General features: G+C 47.7%; 1 protein-coding gene across 1 annotated transcript in view; it reads right to left on the reverse strand.

The window, feature by feature from the left end:
* Positions 1-22,225, reverse strand: part of PHF8 (PHD finger protein 8) — a 280,408-nt gene that overhangs the window by 12,783 nt on the left and 245,400 nt on the right. Inside the window, exons 18-19 of the mRNA XM_033921914.1 lie at positions 20,874-21,196; positions 20,661-20,756 (exon numbers count right to left, since the gene is read on the reverse strand). Coding sequence (XP_033777805.1) covers positions 20,661-20,756; positions 20,874-21,196 — 419 coding nt within the window. The remainder of the gene's footprint in view (positions 1-20,660; positions 20,757-20,873; positions 21,197-22,225) is intronic.

The raw sequence follows: 22,225 nt of genomic DNA on the forward strand, positions 1-22,225 counted from the left end.
ACAGAACTCATTTACTAAACATTTGATCTATGGAAGGATCAAAGGAAGAAGAGGGAAAGTGAAAGAGGTCCTGTTTTTTTTATTAGAGGGGCACTCAGATATGAACCTGATTTTATGAAAGATTTGGTGGTGGGGGGGTATTATTTATCAAAGATGGGCAGTGAAAGGCTTAATTTGTTTTGACCTGTTTCTGGAGGATGGAAACTATTGATTTCACTCAGTGGCAGATTCAATACGATTTAGCTTGTGGGCTTTGCAAGTGCAGCATTATTTAAGGACAAAGGGAGTATTGGGGGATGGAAAAGAAAGTGGCAATACTTGGAAGGGTATCTGGGACATTTTTTTAAAAGGGCCAGTTACAATATTATATAATTTTACAGGATGGGTGTTTATAAAATATTGTTATAGGCAAAAGTGGAAGCAAGACCTAGGAGTACAGCTCAACGAGTCACAGTGGGTGAAAATATATGAGTATACTGAGGGCAATGGCCAAGATTTCACCCTGTGTTCTGATAAGGGAGAATTTTTATAAGGTATCGGATGGTATTCGACACCAGATAAGATTAAAGGGATTTATCTGGGCACTTTGGATCTATGTTAGTGGCTCTGTGGGGAAGTTGGAACATATTGAAACATTTGGTGGGCTTGTCCCACTAGGATCCAGGAATTATGGCCACAAGTCATCAATATTTTGAGGTTGGTGAAGACTGGTAAAATGACTTTCTGTTGTGCAGGAGTTAAAATATGGAATTCCCTTGTGGGCCAAATATGAAATTGTCATGAAAGGGGCCTGTTTAGAAAATTGCTAAAGACACAATTGTTTGTAGATGCTTTTTTCTAGTCAGTAATTTTCTCTGGTTTAGCTGAAAAATTATTCATGATCTTTTTATTCAAGTTTTTGCTGCTATTCTGCAGATAAGTTTTTATGATTGCTTGTTTGTTTTATTATGTTTTATTATAATTGATGTATGTAATTCATATAAACCGCTTAGTTTTAAACAGTATAGAAATTTTTAAAATAAATAAACATGGGGTGAAGTCAGGGTGGATAAATATCTGAAGGTGTGTTTATTGGGATGAATAGTGGGGAAATGGGAAAAAGAGTGCATTACATATGTGTCTTGCAGCAGATCGGTGTGAAATTGCAGCTTTCTGGAAATGTGAGACTGTGCCTCCCATATCAGCTTGAAAAACAAGACTAATAATTTTATGGGTCACAGAGAATTTGAAAGAAATGATGCTCCAAATACACTGATGAGGAAGAAAAATGAAACCAGCTTGGTAGGTTTTGGAACTTTAGAAGGAAACGGGGGTTATTAATGGAGGCAGCTAGTAGTCTGAAGAACCAAGAAGTCAACAACTTGGTTAAAATGGGAAAGGAATTAGTTTTGTTTTTAAAAACTGATTATGTTTTGACCCAAGGCTTTCAAATTATTTGACGAGCCATTTATGCTTTACTTTTGAAAAACTGAATAAAGATATATTGAAACAAACAGAGGATGACGTTATACATTTTAATATACAATGAAAAGATTAGGTTCTTACCTTTGGTAATCTTCTTTCTGGTAGTCCCTGGAGGATTCTATACTCGAGGTGTTCAATCTGTAGCTGCGATCCAGTGTTTGCAGAAATACACTTTTCTCACCATGTGCTCCTCCTCCTACTATCATCACAGATCAGGTTTTGGACTGGCTCACATCCTTCTTCACAGAGCGGTCCTCTAAGGTAATTTTCAATGCAACATTCCTCAGATTCCTTTAAAAATGAAACTGGCATCCCACGGTTCAGTTTTATCACCCTTACTTTTCAATATCTTCATGGCTCCTCTTCTGACTCTAGGTCAATCGATCGGCTTCACAATAATAATAATAATAATAATTTTATTCTTTTATACCGCCATTACCAAAAGTTCTAGGCGGTTTACACTAAAAAGAGCTGGACAATCAGCGAAATACAATAATACAGTAAAAAATACAAATATTTGTAAAATAGAATTTCAATAATAAAACTCACTAAGTAATAAACTTATCGAACAAAGTGGTCTTAATTAATTTCCGAAAACTGCAATAGGATAACATAGCTTGCTGAATACATTTACTTAACCAAGATTGTTGCCTACCAGCTTGAAATGCTAAGGTCCTATCTAAGGAGGTCTTATATCTACACCCATTAATTTTTGGATAAGCAAATAAGTAGAAGTTTCTAGTTTCTCTTGATGGTCTATGCAACACAAAATGAGGAAAAAGGTAAATTGGAGACAATCCCGATATCAGCTTAAAGCTTTTGCGGACGATGTTCAACTAATACATCCCATATACTTAAATAATCCAGATGAAACAACCATTATAAATAAAAAATTGGAAAACATTAATCTCTGGTTAGATTCCAACATGTTGTCCCTCAATATTGAAAAGTCCAAATTAATGATATTTCCCTTCAAAAAGGGACTATCTATTCAGGCTCCACTCAAATTCAAACCTCTACCCATCAAAATCGTGCCTTCATTAAAGGTTACTGCTTGGAGTAACCTTGGACAGCAAATTCACCTATCACCTTCACATCAGCAAAGTGGTCAAACGCAGGAGTTTCGTCAGCCGTAAACCTGAAGTCGTTATGCCACTGTATAGATCCATGGTGAGACCACACCTGGAGTACTGTGTGCAATTCTGGAGGCCGCATTACCGCAAGGATGTGCTGAGACTGGAATCGGTCCAGAGAATGGCCACCAGGATGGTCTCGGGACTCAAGGAGCTCCTGTACGAGAAGCAGTTAGGGAAATTGCAGCTCTACTCACTCGAGGAATGTAGAGAGAGGGGAGATATGATCGAGACATTCAAGTATCTCACGGGCCGCATCGAGGTGGAAGAAGACATCTTCTTCTTCAAGGGTCCCGCAGCAACAAGGGGGCATTCGTGGAAAATCAGGGGCGGGAAACTGCACAGTGACACTAGGAAGTTCTTCTTCACTGAAAGGGTGGTTGATCGCTGGAATAGTCTTCCACTTCAGGTTATTAAGGCCAGCAGTGTGCCAGATTTTAAGGCCAGATGGGATAGACATGTGGGATCTATCCGCAAAGATAGATAGGGAGGGTCACTGGAGTGGGCAGACTTGATGGGCCGTGGCCCTTATCTGCCGTCTATTTCTATGTTTCTAAGAATGATCAGATTTCTCTCCAAATTATTTGAACCGTCCTTTTTGAACACCCTGATTCACTCATTAGTGATCTCCTGCATAGATTATTGCAATGCCCTTCACAAGGGCATAACAAAAAAAGAAATAAGACGCCTTCAGATCGTTCAGAATACCGCTGTAAAAATAATATTTAATACAAGAAAATTCAACCATGTTTCTCCCTTACTGAACAAAGCACATTGGCTCCCAGTAGAACATAGAATTAGTTACAAAATCCTGCTATTGACATTTAAAACTCATCAAAATAATCAACCCAAATTTATAGACAAACTCCTTATTCCCCCATAACTCCTCTAGAACTCTTCGCTCCATGACTCAGAATCTGCTCTCGGTTCCATCCCTCAAGCTTATAAACACAATGAGATTGAGTATCTTTACAGTGACTGCTCCCTCCCTTTGGAATTCCATTCAGAACTATTTACATCATCTCTAAATCAATTTAAAACAATTTTTAAAACAATTTTATTTGTTGATGCCTTTGAAACCTAGCTGTCCTTGTAAGGACTAAAACATGCTGTCTTCTACCGCAGCAACCCTTCCCAGTGTACTTTCCTTAATTGTTCTCTCTTTCTCCATAATATTGTAGTTCTAACCTATTTTTCCTATTTGTCCTTGGATGTATTAACAACCCCTAAAGATGTCTACCAATTTTAAATTTGTATTTTAGTCAATATATGTTATTATTAATATTGTACACCGCCTAGAAGTCTGATTAGGCGGTATAAGAAATTTTAAATAAACTTGAGAGAGACAGAACCAGCTAGTTACTTCAAAAAGCCACGAAGCCACACTGGAACAAGGCAGCAATCAAAGGAGGAGGCACGGGGAAATCTCCCCAGAAACATAAGTAAGGTCTGTTCAGTTTTGCTTTGCAAGACATAAGAACATAAATAATAAACAGCCAACACAGAGAACAGTCATAAAAAATGTAGAACTAACCTGCTGCGTGCAACGAGCATCCACTGGAAACCTGTCATCGGTAACAATTGTAGCCACATAAGCGTAAAAAGCACCCCACCCCCTCCCCAATGGTCCATCTGCTGGCTAGAAGAAACTTCAACCCATAAGGAGAAAACACCGAGGCAGAAAAAGGCAGGTGAATCACAAAAACTGAGTCTATACTGAGAGGGCGGATTTGCATAGAATACTCCAGGGACTACCAGAAAGATGATTACCAAAGGTAAGAATCTAGTCTTTAACTCTAGCACGTCCCTTCTAGATTCTATAATCGAGGTGATGTGCCAAAGCAATGGCATCGTCTAGGGAGGAAAAGAGGAGCCTGCCCTTAACACTGAGGTCCCACAAGTGGTGTCAGAACGCTGCAATTCCTACCATCACATCAACTCAGTAAAACCTAGTAAAGGTATGAAGAGAAGACCAAATAGCCACCCTGCAAATATCATCTGGTGGAACAGTTCGAGTCTCCGCCCATGATGCCGCATCACTCCTAGTCAAGTGGGCCTTGAGAGAAATCAGCGGCTGCTTGCCGCAGGCGATGTAAGTTGACAAAATGGCCATACGGATCCAATGGGCAATAGAAGCCATAAACGCTGGCCTACCTTGACGAGGCTGGGCCATCAGGACAAAAATATGATCTGAAAGCTATAATCATTAGTTTTCTCTAAATAGTGAAGGAGAACTCTCCGCACATCCAATTTGCATAAGGTCTGATCCTTTCACACCAACCCCATGGTGCAGAAGGCAGGTAAATGAACCTCTGGGTTGACATGAAATCAGAAACCACTTTTGGCAGAAAGGAAGGTTTCGTATGGCTTTGTTATGCACAGAAAAAGGTTCCCTTCATGAAAGAGCCTGAAATTCCGAAATATGCCGTGTGGAGACAATAGCCATTAGAAAGACAGGCTTGATCGTCAGATTCAAAAGTGTAGCATCCTTCAGCAGCTTGCATGGGGCTTCCACAAGACCCTGCAGAATATTATTAAGATTCCACATAGGAACAGGCTGACACAAAGGAGAACACAAACGAAATGCCCCTATGAGAAATCTGGTCACATCTGGAACCACTGTGAGCTAAAAAAACCCCGAAAAGGCCAGCCCCTTGAATTTCAAGGAATATCACCACCAAACCTTTATCCAAACCTGCCTTTAAGAAGGCCAGAACTACCGGAATAGGAGCCCTCATTGGCTCTACCTGTTCTCTGGCACACTACTGCTGAAAAGCTTTTCAGGCTTTAGCATAAGAAGCCATAGTAGAGGGTTCTTTGACTTCAAAAGTGTCGAGATAACAACATCAGAATAGCCCCGCTTCAGAAAGACTGAGCACTCAAAAACCATATCGAAAGACCAGAACGCTGTGGGTTCTCCATAGGAACCGGACCCTGACTGGGTAGGTCGCAATGAAGGAGGAGCTCGAGTTTCCATGGATGGAGAGGCCAGTCCAGAGTTACTAGGATCACCAATCCCAGAGACAACGTTATCCTGTGGATGACTCGACCAACCAAAGGCCACAGAGGAAGGATATAAAGGAGCTTTGAGCTGACCAGGACTGAACTAATGTGTCTAGGTCCAAGCTTCCAGGTTCTGCTCTTCAGCTGAAGAAGCGCCTGGCTTTCGAGGTCTTGGCTGAAGCTATCAAGTCCATCTGTAGCTCGCCCCAACATTGCACTATGAGATGGAGCGCTCTTTGGGATAGAGATCATTCCCTTGTATCCAGGACCTGTCAATTGAGTAAGTCAGCATGCACATTTTTGATCCTGGTCACTTGTGCTGCAGTGAGAGACAGAAAATGCACTTCTGCCCAATGGAACAGCATTCAAACTTCCTGGTCCAAAGGAGCACTTCTTGTGCCCCTCCAGGCGATTCACATACATCACTGCCATGGCATTGTCTGAAAACACACGGACAGCATTTCCTTCCAGAGTGCTCTCTTGAGTCTAATCCAAGAGATATGGCTCAAAGTTCCAGATGATTGATAGACCAACGCTTCTGAGATGGAATCTACTGTCCCTGAATGGAGCGATCTTTGCAGTGAGCTCCCCAGCCCATTAGGCTGGCATCTATCATGAAGAGACTTGCTTTGCTGGAGAGCCTCAACCTTGATCCACCTGCTGGCTCCATCCAGGGGAGTGGCATCTGAAGGGAAGGACCACCGAGAGAGAAGCAACTCCTGTAGAGGACATATTTGCGCTCTGGCTCTGGATACTGTCTCCAGGGAGGCTGCCATGGCCCATAACACCTGCAGAAAAAGCACAGTTACTTACCGTAACAGGTGTTATCCAGGGACAGCAGGCATATATTCTCACATGTGGGTGACGTCATCTACGGAGCCCCAGCGCGGACAGCTTTTCAAGCAAACTTGCTAGAAGTTTCAAGTTTGCACACTGCACCACGCATGTGCTAGCCTTCTTGCCCACTAGAGGGCGCATCCCCACCTCGTGGTCCTCAGTTCCATATCATAGCAAAGAAGCCATCCCCGGGGAGGTGGGTGGGTTGTGAGAATATATGCCTGCTGTCCCTGGATAACACCTGTTACGGTAAGTAACTGTGCTTTATCCCAGGACAAGCAGGCATGATATTCTCACATGTGGGTGACCTCCAAGCCAACCAAAAAAGGGCAGGTGGGAGGATGGCAAATTATGAAAACAGATTACGTAACACCGACTGGCCAAATCGGCCGTCGCTTCTGGACAAAGTGTCCAGACAGTAGTGGGAGGTGAACGTATGAACCGAAGACCAAGTGGCAGCTTTACAAATGTCCTCCATAGGCGTAGATCGGAGGAAAGCCACAGAAGCTGCCATCGCCCGGACTTTATGACCCGTAACACGACCCGCCAGCGGGAGACCAGCCTGAGCGTAGCAAAAAGAAATACAAGCAGCTAACCAGTTGGACAAGGTGCGCTTTGAAACCGGATGTCCCAAACGATTAGGATCAAAGGACAAAAATAATTGAGGAACCTTCCTATAAGACTTGGAGCGTTGGAGATAAAAAGCCAACGCCCTCTTACAGTCAAGGGTATGAAGCGCCGCCTCACCAGGATGAGAAAGGGGCTTCGGAAAAAACACCGGAAGGACAATAGACTGATTGAGGTGGAAATCAGACACAACCTTAGGTAAAAATTTAGGATGGGTGCGAAGAACCACCTTATCATGATGAAACACCGTGAAAGGAGGATCCGCCACCAAAGACTGTAGTTCACTGATTCGACGAGCAGACGTGAGTGCAATCAAAAAGACTACTTTCCAAGTAAGAAACTTAAGATGCGACTTGTCGATGGGCTCAAAGGGAGGCTTCATAAGCTGAGCCAAGACCACATTAAGATCCCACACCACCGGAGGAGGTCTCAGAGGAGGATGGATATTCACTAGCCCCTTCATGAAACGCGTCACCAGAGGATGAAGAGAGAGAGAACGACCCTCAAGATGCCGATGGAATGCAGCAATGGCACTGAGATGTACCCGAATGGAAGTCGTTTTCAGGCCAGACTCAGACAAATGCAAAAGATATTCCAGAACCGAAGCCACAGGCACCGAATCTGGTTCCAGACTATTCAAAGAACACCAGGATGTAAACCTGGTCCATTTCTGAGTATAGCAAAGCCGAGTCGAGACCTTACGCGAGGCCTCCAAAACGTCCCTCACGGCCCGAGACACCGGAATCGAAGTCAGGGGGAGAGAAACCAAGCAGTCAGATGTAAAGACTGAAGATTGGGATGCAACAGCGAACCCCGACTCTGAGACAGCAGAGAGGGAAACACCGGCAGAAGCAGAGGTTCCCTGGTACTGAGTTGAAGAAGTAGGGAGAACCAGGGCTGCCTGGCCCAACGAGGCGCAATGAGGATCATGGAGGCTCCGGTCGATCTGAGATGAACCAGCGTTCTCAAAATCAGAGGAAACGGCGGAAACGCATAGAGGAACCTCCCCTCCCATTCGAGGAGGAAGGCATCCGCCTCGAGACGATCCGGAGAGTAAATCCGAGAGCAATAGAGGGGCAGCTTGCGAGTCTCCGGAGAGGCAAACAGATCCACCTGAGGCGTACCCCAGCGGTCGAAAACCTCGCGAAGTACTCGGGAGTTCAGAGACCATTCGTGCGGCTGGAGGAGACGACTGAGTTTGTCTGCCAGCTGGTTTTGCTCTCCCTGAATGTACACCGCCCGCAGAAATATGTTCTGGGAGATCGCCCAGTCCCAAAGGCGGAGAGCCTCTTGACACAGAGGCCAAGAGCCCGTACCCCCCTGTTTGTTTACATAGTACATCGCTACCTGGTTGTCCGTCCGCACGAGTACCACCTGGTCGTGCAGTAGGTGGACAAAAGCTCGCGCAGCTAGAAAAATGGCGCGAAGCTCCAGCACATTGATGTGGCACCAACGGTCCTCGGCAGACCACAGACCCTGTGTCCTCAGACCGTCCAGGTGCGCTCCCCACGCGTACTCGGAGGAGTCCGTCGTCAAGACCTTGGTGTGAGGAGGAACGAGAAACAGCAAACCCCCTGACAAATTGGAAGAGACGGTCCACCAACGGAGCGATCGACGCAAACAAGGAGTCACTGCTATCCGGGAAGACACCGGATCGCGATCCTGTCGCCACTGCGACGCCAGAGTCCATTGCGCGATTCTCAAGTGCAAGCGAGCGAACGGCGTGACGTGAACCGTCGACGCCATGTGACCCAGCAAAACCATCATGCGCTGGGCCGACACCTGCGATTGCCCTTGACAATGGCGACTCCACCGAAGCAGAGTCTCCCATCAAGGCGGGGGGAGAAAAGCGCGGAGGCGAACCGTGTCCAGCACGGCTCCAATGAACTGGAGAGACTGCGCCGGACGCAACTGAGACTTGGGGAAGTTCACTTCGAACCCCAGGTCCTGCAAAAGACTGATAGTCTGTCGGGTCGCTAAGATAACCCCCTCCCTGGACGGGGCCTTGATCAGCCAATCGTCCAGATAGGGAAAGACCTGCAGACCCCGCGAGCGCAGGGCCGCCGCCACCACCACCATACATTTGGTGAATACCCGAGGGGAAGATGACAGCCCGAAGGGAAGAACCCGATACTGCAGGTGCAAATCCCCGACCTGAAAACGCAAGAACCTGCGGCAAGCGGGATGCACCGGAACATGGGTGTAAGCTTCCTTCAAGTCCAGGGAGCACATCCAATCTCCCTCCTCCAGGAGTGGATAGAGAACCGGGAGCGAAAACATACGGAACTTCTCCCGGACCAGGAACTTGTTGAGCTTCCGGAGGTCCAAAATGGGGCGCAAGTCCCCGGTCTTTTTTGGGACCAAAAAGTAACGGGAGTAAAACCCCTGGCCCATCTGATCGCGAGGCACCACCTCGACCGCCCTGAGACTCAACAAGGCCCTGGCTTCCTCCAGGAGAAGGGCCAGCTGGTTCCGATTGGGAGGGCAAGCCCCGGGGGGCAAGTCCGGAGGCGGACAGGAGAAGTTTAGCGAATAGCCATCTGAGATTATCCGGAGCACCCATGCGTCCGACGTGATCGCCGACCAGGCCCCGGCAAAGGCCGTCAGCCGACCCCCGATGGGGAGGGGGTGGCGCGATATTGCGGTGAGGGCCCGCCCCCAACCGCCTATCCCGTCAAAAGGACGGCGCGGCCTTGGCGGCCCCCTGCGCGGCAGGTTTAGAGGGGCCACCCCTACTCTGCTGGGGCTGTCTTCGAGGGGGCGGTCTGGAGAAGGCCGGTGTGGACTTCTGAGGGTACCTCCTCGGGGGCTGCCGGAAGGGACGCTGGGCAGGAGCCTTAGGCTTCGGCCGCACCAGAGAGGCCAGGGAGCGTTCCTGTTTGGACAGTCGCTCCGTCGCCGCATCCAAAGAGTCATCAAATAATTCCACCCCAACGCAAGGCAAGTTTGCCAGGCGTTCCTGCAAATTTGACTCCATCTCGAGGGTACGAAGCCACGCCAGCCGGCGCATGGCCACTGCACAGGCGGACACCCTCGAGGCGAGTTCAAACGCATCATAAACTGCGTGGAATAAATATAGGCGCAGCTGGGTGAGATTGGAACTAAAGGTGGCGAACCGCTCCTTATGCGACTCAGGCATCACCTCCCGAAAAGAGGGGAGGTCCTTCACCATCGTACGGAGGAAGGAAGAGTACGAAAATGCATAGTTCAGGACCCTCGTAGCCATCAGAGAGTTCGCATAGAGACGACGTCCAAATTTGTCAAGGGTCCGGCCCTCCCTACTCGGCGGGACCGTCGCCGAGACCCTGGAGGGCTGCGATTTCTTGACCGCCGATTCCACTAGGAGCGAAGTATGGGAAAGTTGGCCCTTCTCAAACCCTTTGATGGGGAGGGTGCGATACTTAGACTCCATTTTGGAGGGGACCACCGCGACCGTCAATGGAGCCTCAAGATTCCTCAGGAAGGTCTGACAGAGGACCTTGTTAATCGGAAGGCGCGGGGACTCCCTAGGGGGGGCAGGAAGATCCTGCTCCTCCAAGAACTCCTTGGTGTAAGTAGACCCTTCAGACAAGTCAACACCCAAAGCCGCCGCCATATCCTGCACAAACCTCGTAAAGGATGAGGGTTTAGCAGGGGGAGAGGGAGACCGCGACTTCCCGGCGGAGCCGAAGGGGGAAGCCTCGTGGGAGTATCTGGGCTCCCTACCCGACCCCGACCCCAACGAGGCACAGTCCTGCGACCTCGACGGAGTCGGAGACCGGGTGCGTCGGAAGGAACCCCTCGGGGATCCCCCCGGGGTCCGAGGCACCGAAGCCCGACCCTTCGGCCCCGGCGAGGAAGCCCGAGAGCTCTCCCTGGCCGGAGACCGGAACAAAATGGGGTTATCGACACGCAGGTCCCGCACCTGCAAGGCATCGGCCCCGGCCGGCGACGAGCGACCACGCCGCCGAGGCGAGGTCCGAGACCGCTTGGCCTTCCTCGGCTTGCGCCTCGCTCGAGACCTGCCCGAGGGCGATGAACCTCGCGAGGACCCCGAGGACGAAGACGAGATTCTTCGCACTCGGCGCACCTTGTCCTTTGGGCGCACGCTACGCTCCGGCGGATCCCGCGAAGCCGGGTCCGAGGGTACCGCCGAGGTCGAGGCCGTGGGCGCCTCGGGAGCCGAAGCCCCGGTACCCGAGGCCGAGGTCGCCAACTGCGGGGCCACCGAGGCCGAAGCCGCCGGGGCCGAAGCCGCCGGGGCCGAAGCCGCCGAGGCCGAAGCCTGCTGCAGCTGGTCAATGGCCCCGGTGAGCTCCGAGGCGATCAACGCCCGGAGCAATTCTTGGAACACGGGGATTGACATTCCCTGTGGCAAGACCTGCCGCTGCTCCTCAGAGGGCGACCTCGGTCTCGAGTATTCCCTCGGGGCAGCGGACGCGGGCAACTTGGGCTTAACAGAGGCGGACCCACCCGCCGACGAGCCCGAGGATGGCTTTTTGGACGATCCTGGAGCTGAGGAGGGAAGCGGAGACTTACCCGAGGCCTTGGAAGAGGCCAGCTGCTTCGAAGGCATCGAGGCCCGAGGCGAAGCCGACGGTGCCGAAGCTGAGGTCGATGCCGATGTCGAGGCCGAGGTCAAGGCCGGGGCCGAAGCCGAGGCCGAACTCGAGGCCTTCCCCGGAGGGGACTCGACAGAAAAAAGTTCTGCCATGCGGGCTTTGCGGCGTTTAAGTGCCCGCTTCTGGAAAGTGGCACACTTCTCGCAGGACGCCGTCGGGTGTTGGGGGCCCCAAACACCGCAAACAGCACCCGTGCGGGTCAGTAATTGAAAGAAGCCGTTCACAGCGCCCGCACTTTTTAAAGCCCGTTACGGGCCGGGACATGGGCCCAAAAGAGAGCCGGGAACAAGCGAGGTTCCTCGGCCACGGCTACCGGGAGCCCCCGGTAGCAACGGAACGAAAAGGTTTTTTTTTTTTTTTTTTTTGGAAAAGAAAGAAAATAAAGAAAGAAGAAGACAAAAAAACGCAGCGACCGTGCGAAAATCCCTACACAGCCGCGGCGACAGAAGGCACAATTAGCACAAATTCTCCACAGGGCTTCTGGCTCCGCGGATGAAAATGAACTGAGGACCACGAGGTGGGGATGCGCCCTCTAGTGGGCAAGAAGGCTAGCACATGCGTGGTGCAGTGTGCAAACTTGAAACTTCTAGCAAGTTTGCTTGAAAAGCTGTCCGCGCTGGGGCTCCGTAGATGACGTCACCCACATGTGAGAATATCATGCCTGCTTGTCCTGGGATAATGCCAGGCCATGGGAATTGGGAGCGCCAGGAGATCCAAGATCTGTTTCTGAAGCTTCTGTCTGCAGGACCTGGAAAGAAAAATGTGTCCCAGTAGCGTGAACCCCCAAACATTCTAAAGTCTGCAACGGCATCAGCTAACTCTTTTTGAAGATGATAATCTAGCCTAAGTGCTGCAGCTGAGATACTACCGTCTTCATCACTCACTCGCAGTCCTGTCGAGACACAGCCTAATTGGCCAGTCGTCCAGAGAAGGATGGACTTGCATACCCATTCTGTGAAGGAAGGCCATTACCACTACCATAACTTTTGTGAAGGTGCGTGAGGCAGTTGCCAGCCCAAAAGGCAGAGCTGCAAACTAGAAATGCTGCTGAAGAACATGAAAACGCAGACTGATCCAGGTAGAACAGAATATCTAAGGATGCCAGGAATTCTCCTGAAGCAACGGCAGCAATGATCGTACGCACCATTTCCATCCGAAAGTGCGGAATGCAAAAGAAGCAGTTGACCACTTAAAATCCTGAATTGGTCTCCAGTTCTCTGATACATTCTATGGCATGATGAAGTAGGAGTATCTGCCTTGCCTGATTCTTCTGGGATGGGCTCCACTGCTCGGATGGCTAAGGGACGCTGCAGGGTAGCGCAAACCTTTGACTCCTTCTCCAGTCAACCTGCTGGGAAGTCCAAAAACAGTTCCAGAGGGCGGCGAAAGAATTCTATCTTGTGCCCCTCCCGAATTATGTCTAGCATCCATCGATCTGAGGGAATGCCACTGGATCTTCCAGCGTCATTGTGACTTTGTAGGCGCCACTCCGGGACGGGATCCTGATGCTCATGGACGTCCAGAAATAAATGGTGGTACCCAGGGAATATCTTTGAGATGAAGAGCCCAAGGGATCCAGGTGAAAACTGCAGGGACGAACTAAAGGAATTGCAAAGTACTGCGATCCACCACAATGGCCTCCAGACCTATATCAAAAGGTAGCTGACCCTTGAAGGGGACTCTGCGCCTCTAAGAGTTGCCTTAGAGAAAGAATCACCTACCCAATGAAGAATCCAAGGAGTCTGGCGCACTGACACTACCTCAGTCGAGACATTACTGAGAACTCACATAAGAACATAGAGAGCATCCGCCAGACAATCCACACCTTCCATCACTAAGTGGGGACAGGCATTAATATTTGCAGAGGGCACCCGGCGCAATCTTGAGTGTCATACATTCGCTGCAAAGGAAGCTGTCACAGCAGCCATGATATCTGAAGAAGCCACATCAAAAGGCTTTTATTTATTCAGTTTTATTTTTTTAACAACATAAGGGTCATTCTGTGATCCTGGGAGACTTTGAGCATCACACCTCCAACCTTAGGAAAGAATGTGCGCTTGGCAATCTGCGCTAGTGCGGAATCCACCTGTGGCTGCTCAAAAAGCTGCTGAAATTCAGAAGCCACAGGGTAAAACCTAGACATAGCTTTAGACAGCCGGAAAAAAACTCTCTGAGCTTAGCCCGCTGCTCTGCAATCAGGCCCATGAATTCCAGATGAACCGGAAAAAAGGAGATTAGAGCATTAAATCGGCTCATGGTTGAACACTGCGATGTAGAGAGCTGAGATTCCAAATGGAGCTCTTTCAGGATATCTGCGACGAGATGTAGAACAGATTTGAAGAGCCAGTGGATAGAAGGATCCTTACTCAGATCTGGACTCTCTTGGTTTTCCAATATCTAAGGCTTTACAGGTTGCTCAGAATGCTGCTGCACGTATTATTCTGCGAGCTACAAAATTGTATCACGTCACTCCAATTTTACGAGATTTGCACTGTGAATGATGTGGTCTGTCGTTTTTTTCTTTGTTACATTTTTATTGGCCAACACGAGTGTTAAAGTCTATGGATAGAATGTATTTGGATGTGCAATCTTTGAGTGTGGTGAAACTTTCTGGCCACAGTAAAACTATGCTGATGGTACAAGGGCCAATGAGTTGGAATGCATTGCCTCTTGAGATAAGGCAGGTATCAAGTATCTTGCAGTTTAGGAAAATGGTTAAAACTAGGTTATTTGATTGAGTATATTCTTCATAATCTGGTTAATGTTAGTTTTTGCTGCTGTAATTCTATTATGAGTCTGGCTGTTTTAGGTTTTATAGTGAACGATTATTGCTTTGATGCCTATGATGTTACCATTTTTATGTTAAATGGTACATGCTGTTAGTGATTTTAAGCTGTCTTTTTGTAAGTTATTTTATTATGTATATTGTATTGTTACCCGCCTAGAATTGAAGGATATGCGGGCTATAAATTTTTAATTAAATAAATATCATGCTGAACTGACCCTCCGAGGGTATCCGCATCATTCAGGATGAAAGAAATGCCAAAAGAAAGGACATAGTATCTGAGTGCAAACTAAAGCAATCCAGATCCGGATCCGTGGTGACCGGCATAGAGAAGTCATGCAGAGGGACAACTGGCAATGTAGCAACCTGTTTTTCCACAGGAGACGTGCTCATCTTTCTCATCAAAAGAGTTGGGTCTGTGGAATATGCTCTCCACAAGAGCTGAATCAGTTCTGGAGAAAAGGCACACCCTAGGTCAGTGGCTGGGTCTCGCTGAGTTGCTGGCACCCTGACTCAGTGCACAGGCGCTTGTGGTGCCATCATCCAAAAGGAGAAATTAGGTTCTTACCTGCTAATTTTATTTCTTTTAGTCCCTCCAGACCGGTACAAAACAGATGGGTTTACGTTCCTCTGCCAGCAGGTGGAGACTGAGACATTGACTTTTGGCTACAGTATAAGTGGACTGTGCAGTCCCTTCTACAATCAATCTGTCGAATAGCCAAGCAGAAACTAACTAGGCTGAATAATAACATATCAAACTCCACACTCACATGTAGAAGATGAAGAAAAATGTCCGAATCGGACTTGAACACCCTTGTTGGATACTGATTAGAACAAGAACCTTTCAGCAACACCCCACAGTTCATCAGCTAAACCAGCTGAACCAAGTGCCACTGCTCTTAATATGCTCCCCAACAACCAAGACAACAAAATCCCGCAGAAAAAAACATTCTCTTCGCAAAAAACACCAAACAAAACGACAGGGCAGGGTCTTTGCCGGTCTGGAAGGACTAAAAGAAAGAAAATTAGCAGGTAAGAACCTAATTTCTCCTTCTTTATTGTCCCTCCAGACTGACACATAACAGATGGAGCATACCAAAGCAGTACCCATCATGGGTGGGACCCCCAAAAGTCTGCCACAAGAACACGCTCACCGAACACCAGGTCCTGACGCGCCTGAACGACCACACGATAGTGGCAAACAAAGGAAGGAGAGAAGATCAACCGCAGCTTTATAGATATCCACCGGAGGCACAAGAGAACTTTCAGCCCAAGAAGCTGCCTGGCCCTGGGTGGAATGAGCTTTGAGAAAATCCAGAACAGATTTCTTTTGAAGAAGGTAAGCCAAAGCGATAGCCTCCTTGATCCAATGTGCAATTGTAGCCTTGGAAGTGCTGTCCCCTTATGAGGACCCGCTAAAAGGACAAAAAGATGATCAGACTGACAGAACTCCTGGGTCCGCTGAACATAAGTGCGAAGGACCCTATGGACATCCAATTTGGGCAACTGTCTCTGCTCCAAAGAGCCCTTCTGAATACCCAAAACCAGGAGGATTATAGACCAGTTGACATGAAACGGTGAAACCACCTTCGGAAATGGATGTAGCATGACCTGCTTCTTACAAAACTCCAGGAATGACAGTCTACAAGAGAAGGCCTGCAGTTTGGAAACGCATCTCGCGGAAGTAATAGCCCCCAGGAAGACTGCCTTAAGAGTAAGGCCTTCAACATGTAGGCACTGAGAGGCTCAAAAAGCAGATGGACAAGCACGAAAAGAACCAGATTAAGATCCCAGGCCAGTACAGACGGACAAACTGGAGGGCAGAAAAATTTTGCCGCTCACAAGTAACAAATCACACCCAGAGAAGCGGTCATACACCAACCATGCAACAGACCTTGAAAGGAAGGCAAAGCCACAATCTGCACCCTAAAAAAGGACAAGGCAAGGCCACACTCCAGGCCATCCTGCTGAAACTCCAAGATGTGAGGCAAAGAAGTGCGAAGGGGAACCATGCCATGTGTGGAACACCACTCCTTACCAAATACGCACATAAGCCTGAGAGGTGGAAAGTCTCTGAGAACCCAAGAGAGTGGAGATTACCTTATCCGAATAACTTTTCTTTCTTAAGTGTTCCCTCTCAAGAGCCAAGCCGTAAGACAAAAGGAACACAGAATGAACATTGGAATGGGACCCTGAGTCAGAAGATTGGGTGAGAGAGGCAAAGGAAGAGGATGTGCCACGAGAAGATCTGCATACCATGGTGCCTGGGCCAGTCTTGAGCCTCATGAATCACGCGGCCGGAGTGCTGGACAACCCGAAGAACTGCCCACCAAAGGCCAAGGCAGAAATACGTACAGCAAGCTGTTCGTTGGCCAAGCCTGCACCAGAGCATCCAGCCCCTTGGCATGGAAATCCCTGCGCTGACTGAAAAACCTCAGCACTTTGGCATTGACACTCATTGCCATGAGGTCCATGATCAGCTGACCCCATGACTGAACAATCAACTCGAAGGCTTCCAGTCCGAGACACCACTCACTGGGATTGAGCGCATGACAACTGAGAAAGTCCGCCTAGACATTGTCCACTCAGGCTACATGAGAAGCCGAGATATCTAGAAGATAAGCCTCTGCCCAGTCCATGAGAAAAGAGGCATCCTGCACCACCAGATGACTCTTGGTGACCAACGTAAGCCTCTGTCATGGTATTATCAGATAAAACTCGAACTGACTTGCCCTCTAGCAATGATTGGAATTCCACCAACGTTAGCCGAACAGCTCTGGTCTCCAGAACACTGATCGACGATGATGCTTCTACTGGCAACCAGCTGTCCTGAACCAAACTATTGAGACATTGTGCCCCCCAACTGAGGAGAGTGGCGTCCATGAGAAGTATTGTTCACTGGGGCTGATCGAAACTCACCCCCTGAGCCAAAATGGAAGACTGTAGCCACCCAGCGCAGGCTGTGACAAACTAAACTCCAAAGAGGGACAGGAGAGTCCAGATTGTGAATCTGTGGCAACCACTGCCGAAGAAACACATACTGAAGAGGACGCATGTGAGCTCGAGCCCACCTGACTACTTCCAGGGCCACTGACCCCAGGACATGTAGAAAATCCTGTGCCCGAGAACAGTGACAATCTGTGATGGCAATTTGCACACCCGGGCCTCTGGAAGGAATATTCTGTCCAAGTTGGTGTCCAAAAGAATCAACTGGCTTTTGGATAGGTTGACCACACAACCCAGTGACTGCAGAAACTCCATAACCCGAGTCGTAACCCGGGAGCTCTCCTGAAATGACTTTGCTCGCATCAACCAGTCATCCAGATAGGGATGTGCCAAAATGCCCTCCTTGCGCAAAGCTGCCGCCACCACCACCATAATCTTGTTGAAGGTCCACGGCGCCATGGCTAGATCAAAAGTAAGCGCAAAAAATTGATAACGCTTTCCCAAAATCAGAAAGCAAAACACTCACTGATGGGAGGCCCAAATCGAAACATGCAGATAGGCCTCCATCAGGTTGAGATAAGTCAGAAATTCTCCGGGTTGGACAGGGAGAATTACGGATTTCAGGGTTCCCTTATGAAAAGACTGAATCTGGAGAGGTCTGTTGACACCTTTCAAATTCAAAATGGGCTGAAAAGACCCCTCTTTCTTGAGCACCACGAACTAAATGGAGTACCTGCAGTGCAAATCTCCTGAGGAAGCACTGGGACTACCGCTTTGAGGTATGAACATAAGAACATAACAATTGCCGCTGCTGGGTCAGACCAGTGGTCCATCATGCTCAGGCCCTCTGGTCAAAGACCAGCACCCTAACCAAGATTAGCCCTATCAGCGCACATTCTTGTTCAGCAGGAACTTGTCTAACTTTGTCTTGAATCCCTGGAGGGTGTTTTCCCCTATAACAGCCTCCGGAAGAGCGTTCCAGCTTTCTACCACTCTCTGGGAGAAGAAGAACTTCCTTACGTTTGTACAGAATCTATCCCCTTTCAACTTTAGAGAGTGCCCTCTCGTTCTCTCTACCTTGGAGAGGGTGAACAACCTGTCCTTATCTACTAAGTCTATCTCCCTTCAGTACCTTGAATGTTTCGATCATGTCCCCTCTCAATCTCCTCTGTTCAAGGGAGAAGAGGCCCAGTTTCTCTAATCTTTCGCTGTACGGCAGCTCCTCCAACCCCTTAACCATCTTAGTCACTCTTCTCTGGACCCAGTGGGCAATATCTGCCGAAAAGCCCTCTGCTTCCAAGCTACCTGACAAGGAGAGGAGAGGAAACGATCTAGAAAATAGCATAGCCATCCTGAATCACTTCTAGGACCCACTGATCCATTGTGATCTCAGCCCATCCCTGGTAAAACTCCCACAACCGGACTCCAACTGGAACACAGATTAGAGTTGATATGTAATTTAACTGTTATTATTGAAGACAAGCTGTCAAAACTCCAATCTGGATAGACTGGAAGAAAACCCAAAAAATATTTACCGGGAGACTTACCGGGAAGGTGCAGGCAGCCGGGAGGCCAAGGCCAGGAGAGTGCAAGCAGTCGGGAGAGGAAAGGCCCCGGTGGATCAGGCTGTGAGCAGTCTGTGCAGAGTGCTGCCTCTGTTGACCAACCACTGCCGCCGGGAGAGGGCAGGCTGTCGGGAGAATGATAGCAGCCAAGAGTGTGCAGGCAGGACAAGGCAGCAGGATCAGGTGGTCGCAAATGTCAACGCCAGCTGGGAAGACCAGGTGCAGGCAGCAGCAGTAGAGAGCGTAGGAGATCGCCTTCCGTTTTTAAACAAAATTGAGGGGTTTTGAGGCAGAATTTAAGCTTTGAAAAAAAGATAGATAAAAATCCACAATGGCTGCCGCCAACGAATTCATGGCAAAAATGGCAAAAAAAAAAAAAAGAAAATCCCAAAATAAAAAATATAGTTTACAGTTTATTTGTATCTTATACAAAGCGGGTCACAACAAATACATACTCAATAATAAAAATATCAATACATACATTACAAACTAAACACAGACAGTAAAAAGACATATCAGCGACCAGCGCTCAAATTTACCATAAAGAACTCAATTCCCATACTTCATGGTTTATTAAATATTTGATGAATCGCTATATCTTTATACAAAGCGATGTACATTAAAATACAATTAGTTAAGATAAAAACATACAATAAATATATAAACATTAGATATTAGACAAGACCAACAACAATTGGGAGGAAAGGGAGGTTAAAGTTACATATCTTATAATAAGAAACACGTTTAAGGGTAAAACATTAAGGAGGTAGTAAAATTCTTGAAACGAAAAATTCATCTTACAAAATAAGAACTTCTTCAATAATTTCTTAAATAGTGATTTGGGGTCTGGGGAGGTGGGAGACCTGAACCCTACCCTCAGAAATCCTTAAAATTTGATTTTACAGACTACCTCTAATTCTTCCATAGAAAATAATGGAGGTGTACTCACAGTCACTGAAGTGCCTTTGCTGCAACTCTTTTCACTGCAGCTGAATGGAGGAAAAGGATTTTCTGTCTCAGAAAATCTCCAAAGAGACCCAACTTCAAGATCTTCGCACTGTCAATCAAAAGGACCCTGACTGAAACCAGGAAAATGCAGCCTGCACCCTGATATCCCAAGGGCTGTTACTCAGGACGCACCCAGCCTGCACTTAACCTCTGACATGGTCAGAAGGCAAGCTAGTTCCCAGGGAGACAGACCCCAAGCCCAAACAGGGTGGCACACAGCAGGTTGGTTGGCTCAAGTCTGTAAAGCAACAGTCCGGCCCCGAGGAACTGCTTTCTTTCCTCCAGCAAAAGACCACCGCAAGGGGTCACATGGTGCCGGAGCCACTGAAAAGGAACTTGAAATCACAAAAAAGAAAAAGAAGCAGATCAGATCAGAAAGATTGCTAGCAGAAATTGAAATGGTAGGTGGCTCTGTCTCTCTCTCAGTAGTAGTATGAGCACATGGTGAGAAAAGTGTTGGATTTCTGTAAACACTGGATCGCAGCTACAGATTGAACACCTCGAGTATAGAATCTGGAAGGGATGTACCAGAAATACTGTTAGTAGGTCAATGGAAGGTCTTAAACAGAATGTGATACTATACTTCCTGATATCCAGTACCCAATGATTCTAACTCTTGGGGTATAAAAGACTGCTTGGGCACCTTTAGAGAATTTAGCTTATTCTTTCATGATAACAAATGATGTGTAACCTTTGGGATTCCATGGTGCATCATCAGAACTTTTCTTTTTCTTTAGACGAGTTTTTAAAGCAGGATCATCATCATCTGACTCCAAGGAGGGATAAACTGTAAGGCAAAGCAAGCAATAGATAGATAAAGAAGGATGGCAGTAAGACTATTACAACATCACCACTTATGGATACAACACCCAGAGAAGAAAAGGTGAGGGGAGAATGCCCTTACTGTAGTCAGAATCCTTGAAGCATGTGCCAAGGCTCTCCTGCTCATCCTCATCCATACTCCCTTCATCCTCACTTCCCATACTGTGATGGGCTGGCCGTTTCACTGGTCTCTTTCCAGGCCTCTGAATAATCCTACTGCTGCTACTGGTGCCCTGGTTGCTCAAAACTCCAGTGATGCAACCTCCAGTGCTGCTTCGCTCCTGCCCAGCTGCCCACCAAGCCTGTAGGCTAGAGGCTCCTGGTGATGAGGATGATGATTGCAGATTTGCCATGCAAAGCATACCCTGGATAGCTTCCTGTGTGCTGGGGGAGGCAGGAGCTTCACTGCAGGACAAAAAAATAAATGTCATCTAATGTTTGGTTGTGTTACACCACTCTACAGAGGAAAAGAGAATATCATCCTTGTTTCTCACTAGTACACTGACTTTCTTATTTTTTTAGTTCCACCAGATGTATGGAGCACTTTACAGACAATTAGTGGATAGTCCCTGCTTCTTGCATTATATAATTTCATACAGACAGAAAGCACAGACATAACAAATGGGATAACTGAAGTAAATCTCTTTATTTCCAAGACAAAGTATGAAGCCTCTCGAGGGTCTCAAAGCAAGAAAAGAGGGGGAAATTTAAAAAGAGATTATGTTCTTACCCTGGTAAGCTTTTTTCCAGTAGATAGGGGAGACAAGTGGGTAGTATCCCAATGGCCACATGTCATCTGCAGAAGGAATCCAATCCGGATTTTCTCTCTGTAACTCTGCTCTACTTCAGTGTGCTCTCTAGCTTCACCTACAGTTAGTGCCCAAGAGCCATCTTACAAACATGAATTAGAGACACCTGTGGCAATGAAGACCATAAACAAGTGTTCTGCTCAAGAATAAACATGAAAACAACATGCATCAAAGGAGCTCAGAAACGACCCCTGCATAAAACAGTGACAAATTGCCAGTCTTCCCAGCCCAAGAGCTGATTAACATCCAAGAAGCAACTTGGAGAAGAATAAACGGACAGTAGGTAGGCGCAGGAAGGGAGTTTAGAATGTCTCTCCTCTCTACTGGAAAAGAGCTTACCAGGGTAAGTACATAATCTCTTTTTCCAGTGTTATAGGGGAGACATTCTAGACAAGTGGGACGTACCAAAGCAGTCCCTAAATGCCAGGGTGGGCTAACTGCGTCGACCCAGAAAACCGAGGACCCGAAGGCAATATCCCATCTTGCCGCCACATCCACTCTAATACTTGGCAAATGTGTGCAATGAGGAACATGCTGCCGCCATGCAGATTTCCTCAAGGGAGACTGCACTAACTTTGGCCCACTAAAAAGCCATAGTTCTTAATGGAGACGGGAGACTAAGTCC

This window comes from Geotrypetes seraphini, chromosome 1 (assembly GCF_902459505.1).
Source record: "Geotrypetes seraphini chromosome 1, aGeoSer1.1, whole genome shotgun sequence".
NCBI lineage: Eukaryota > Metazoa > Chordata > Amphibia > Gymnophiona > Dermophiidae > Geotrypetes > Geotrypetes seraphini.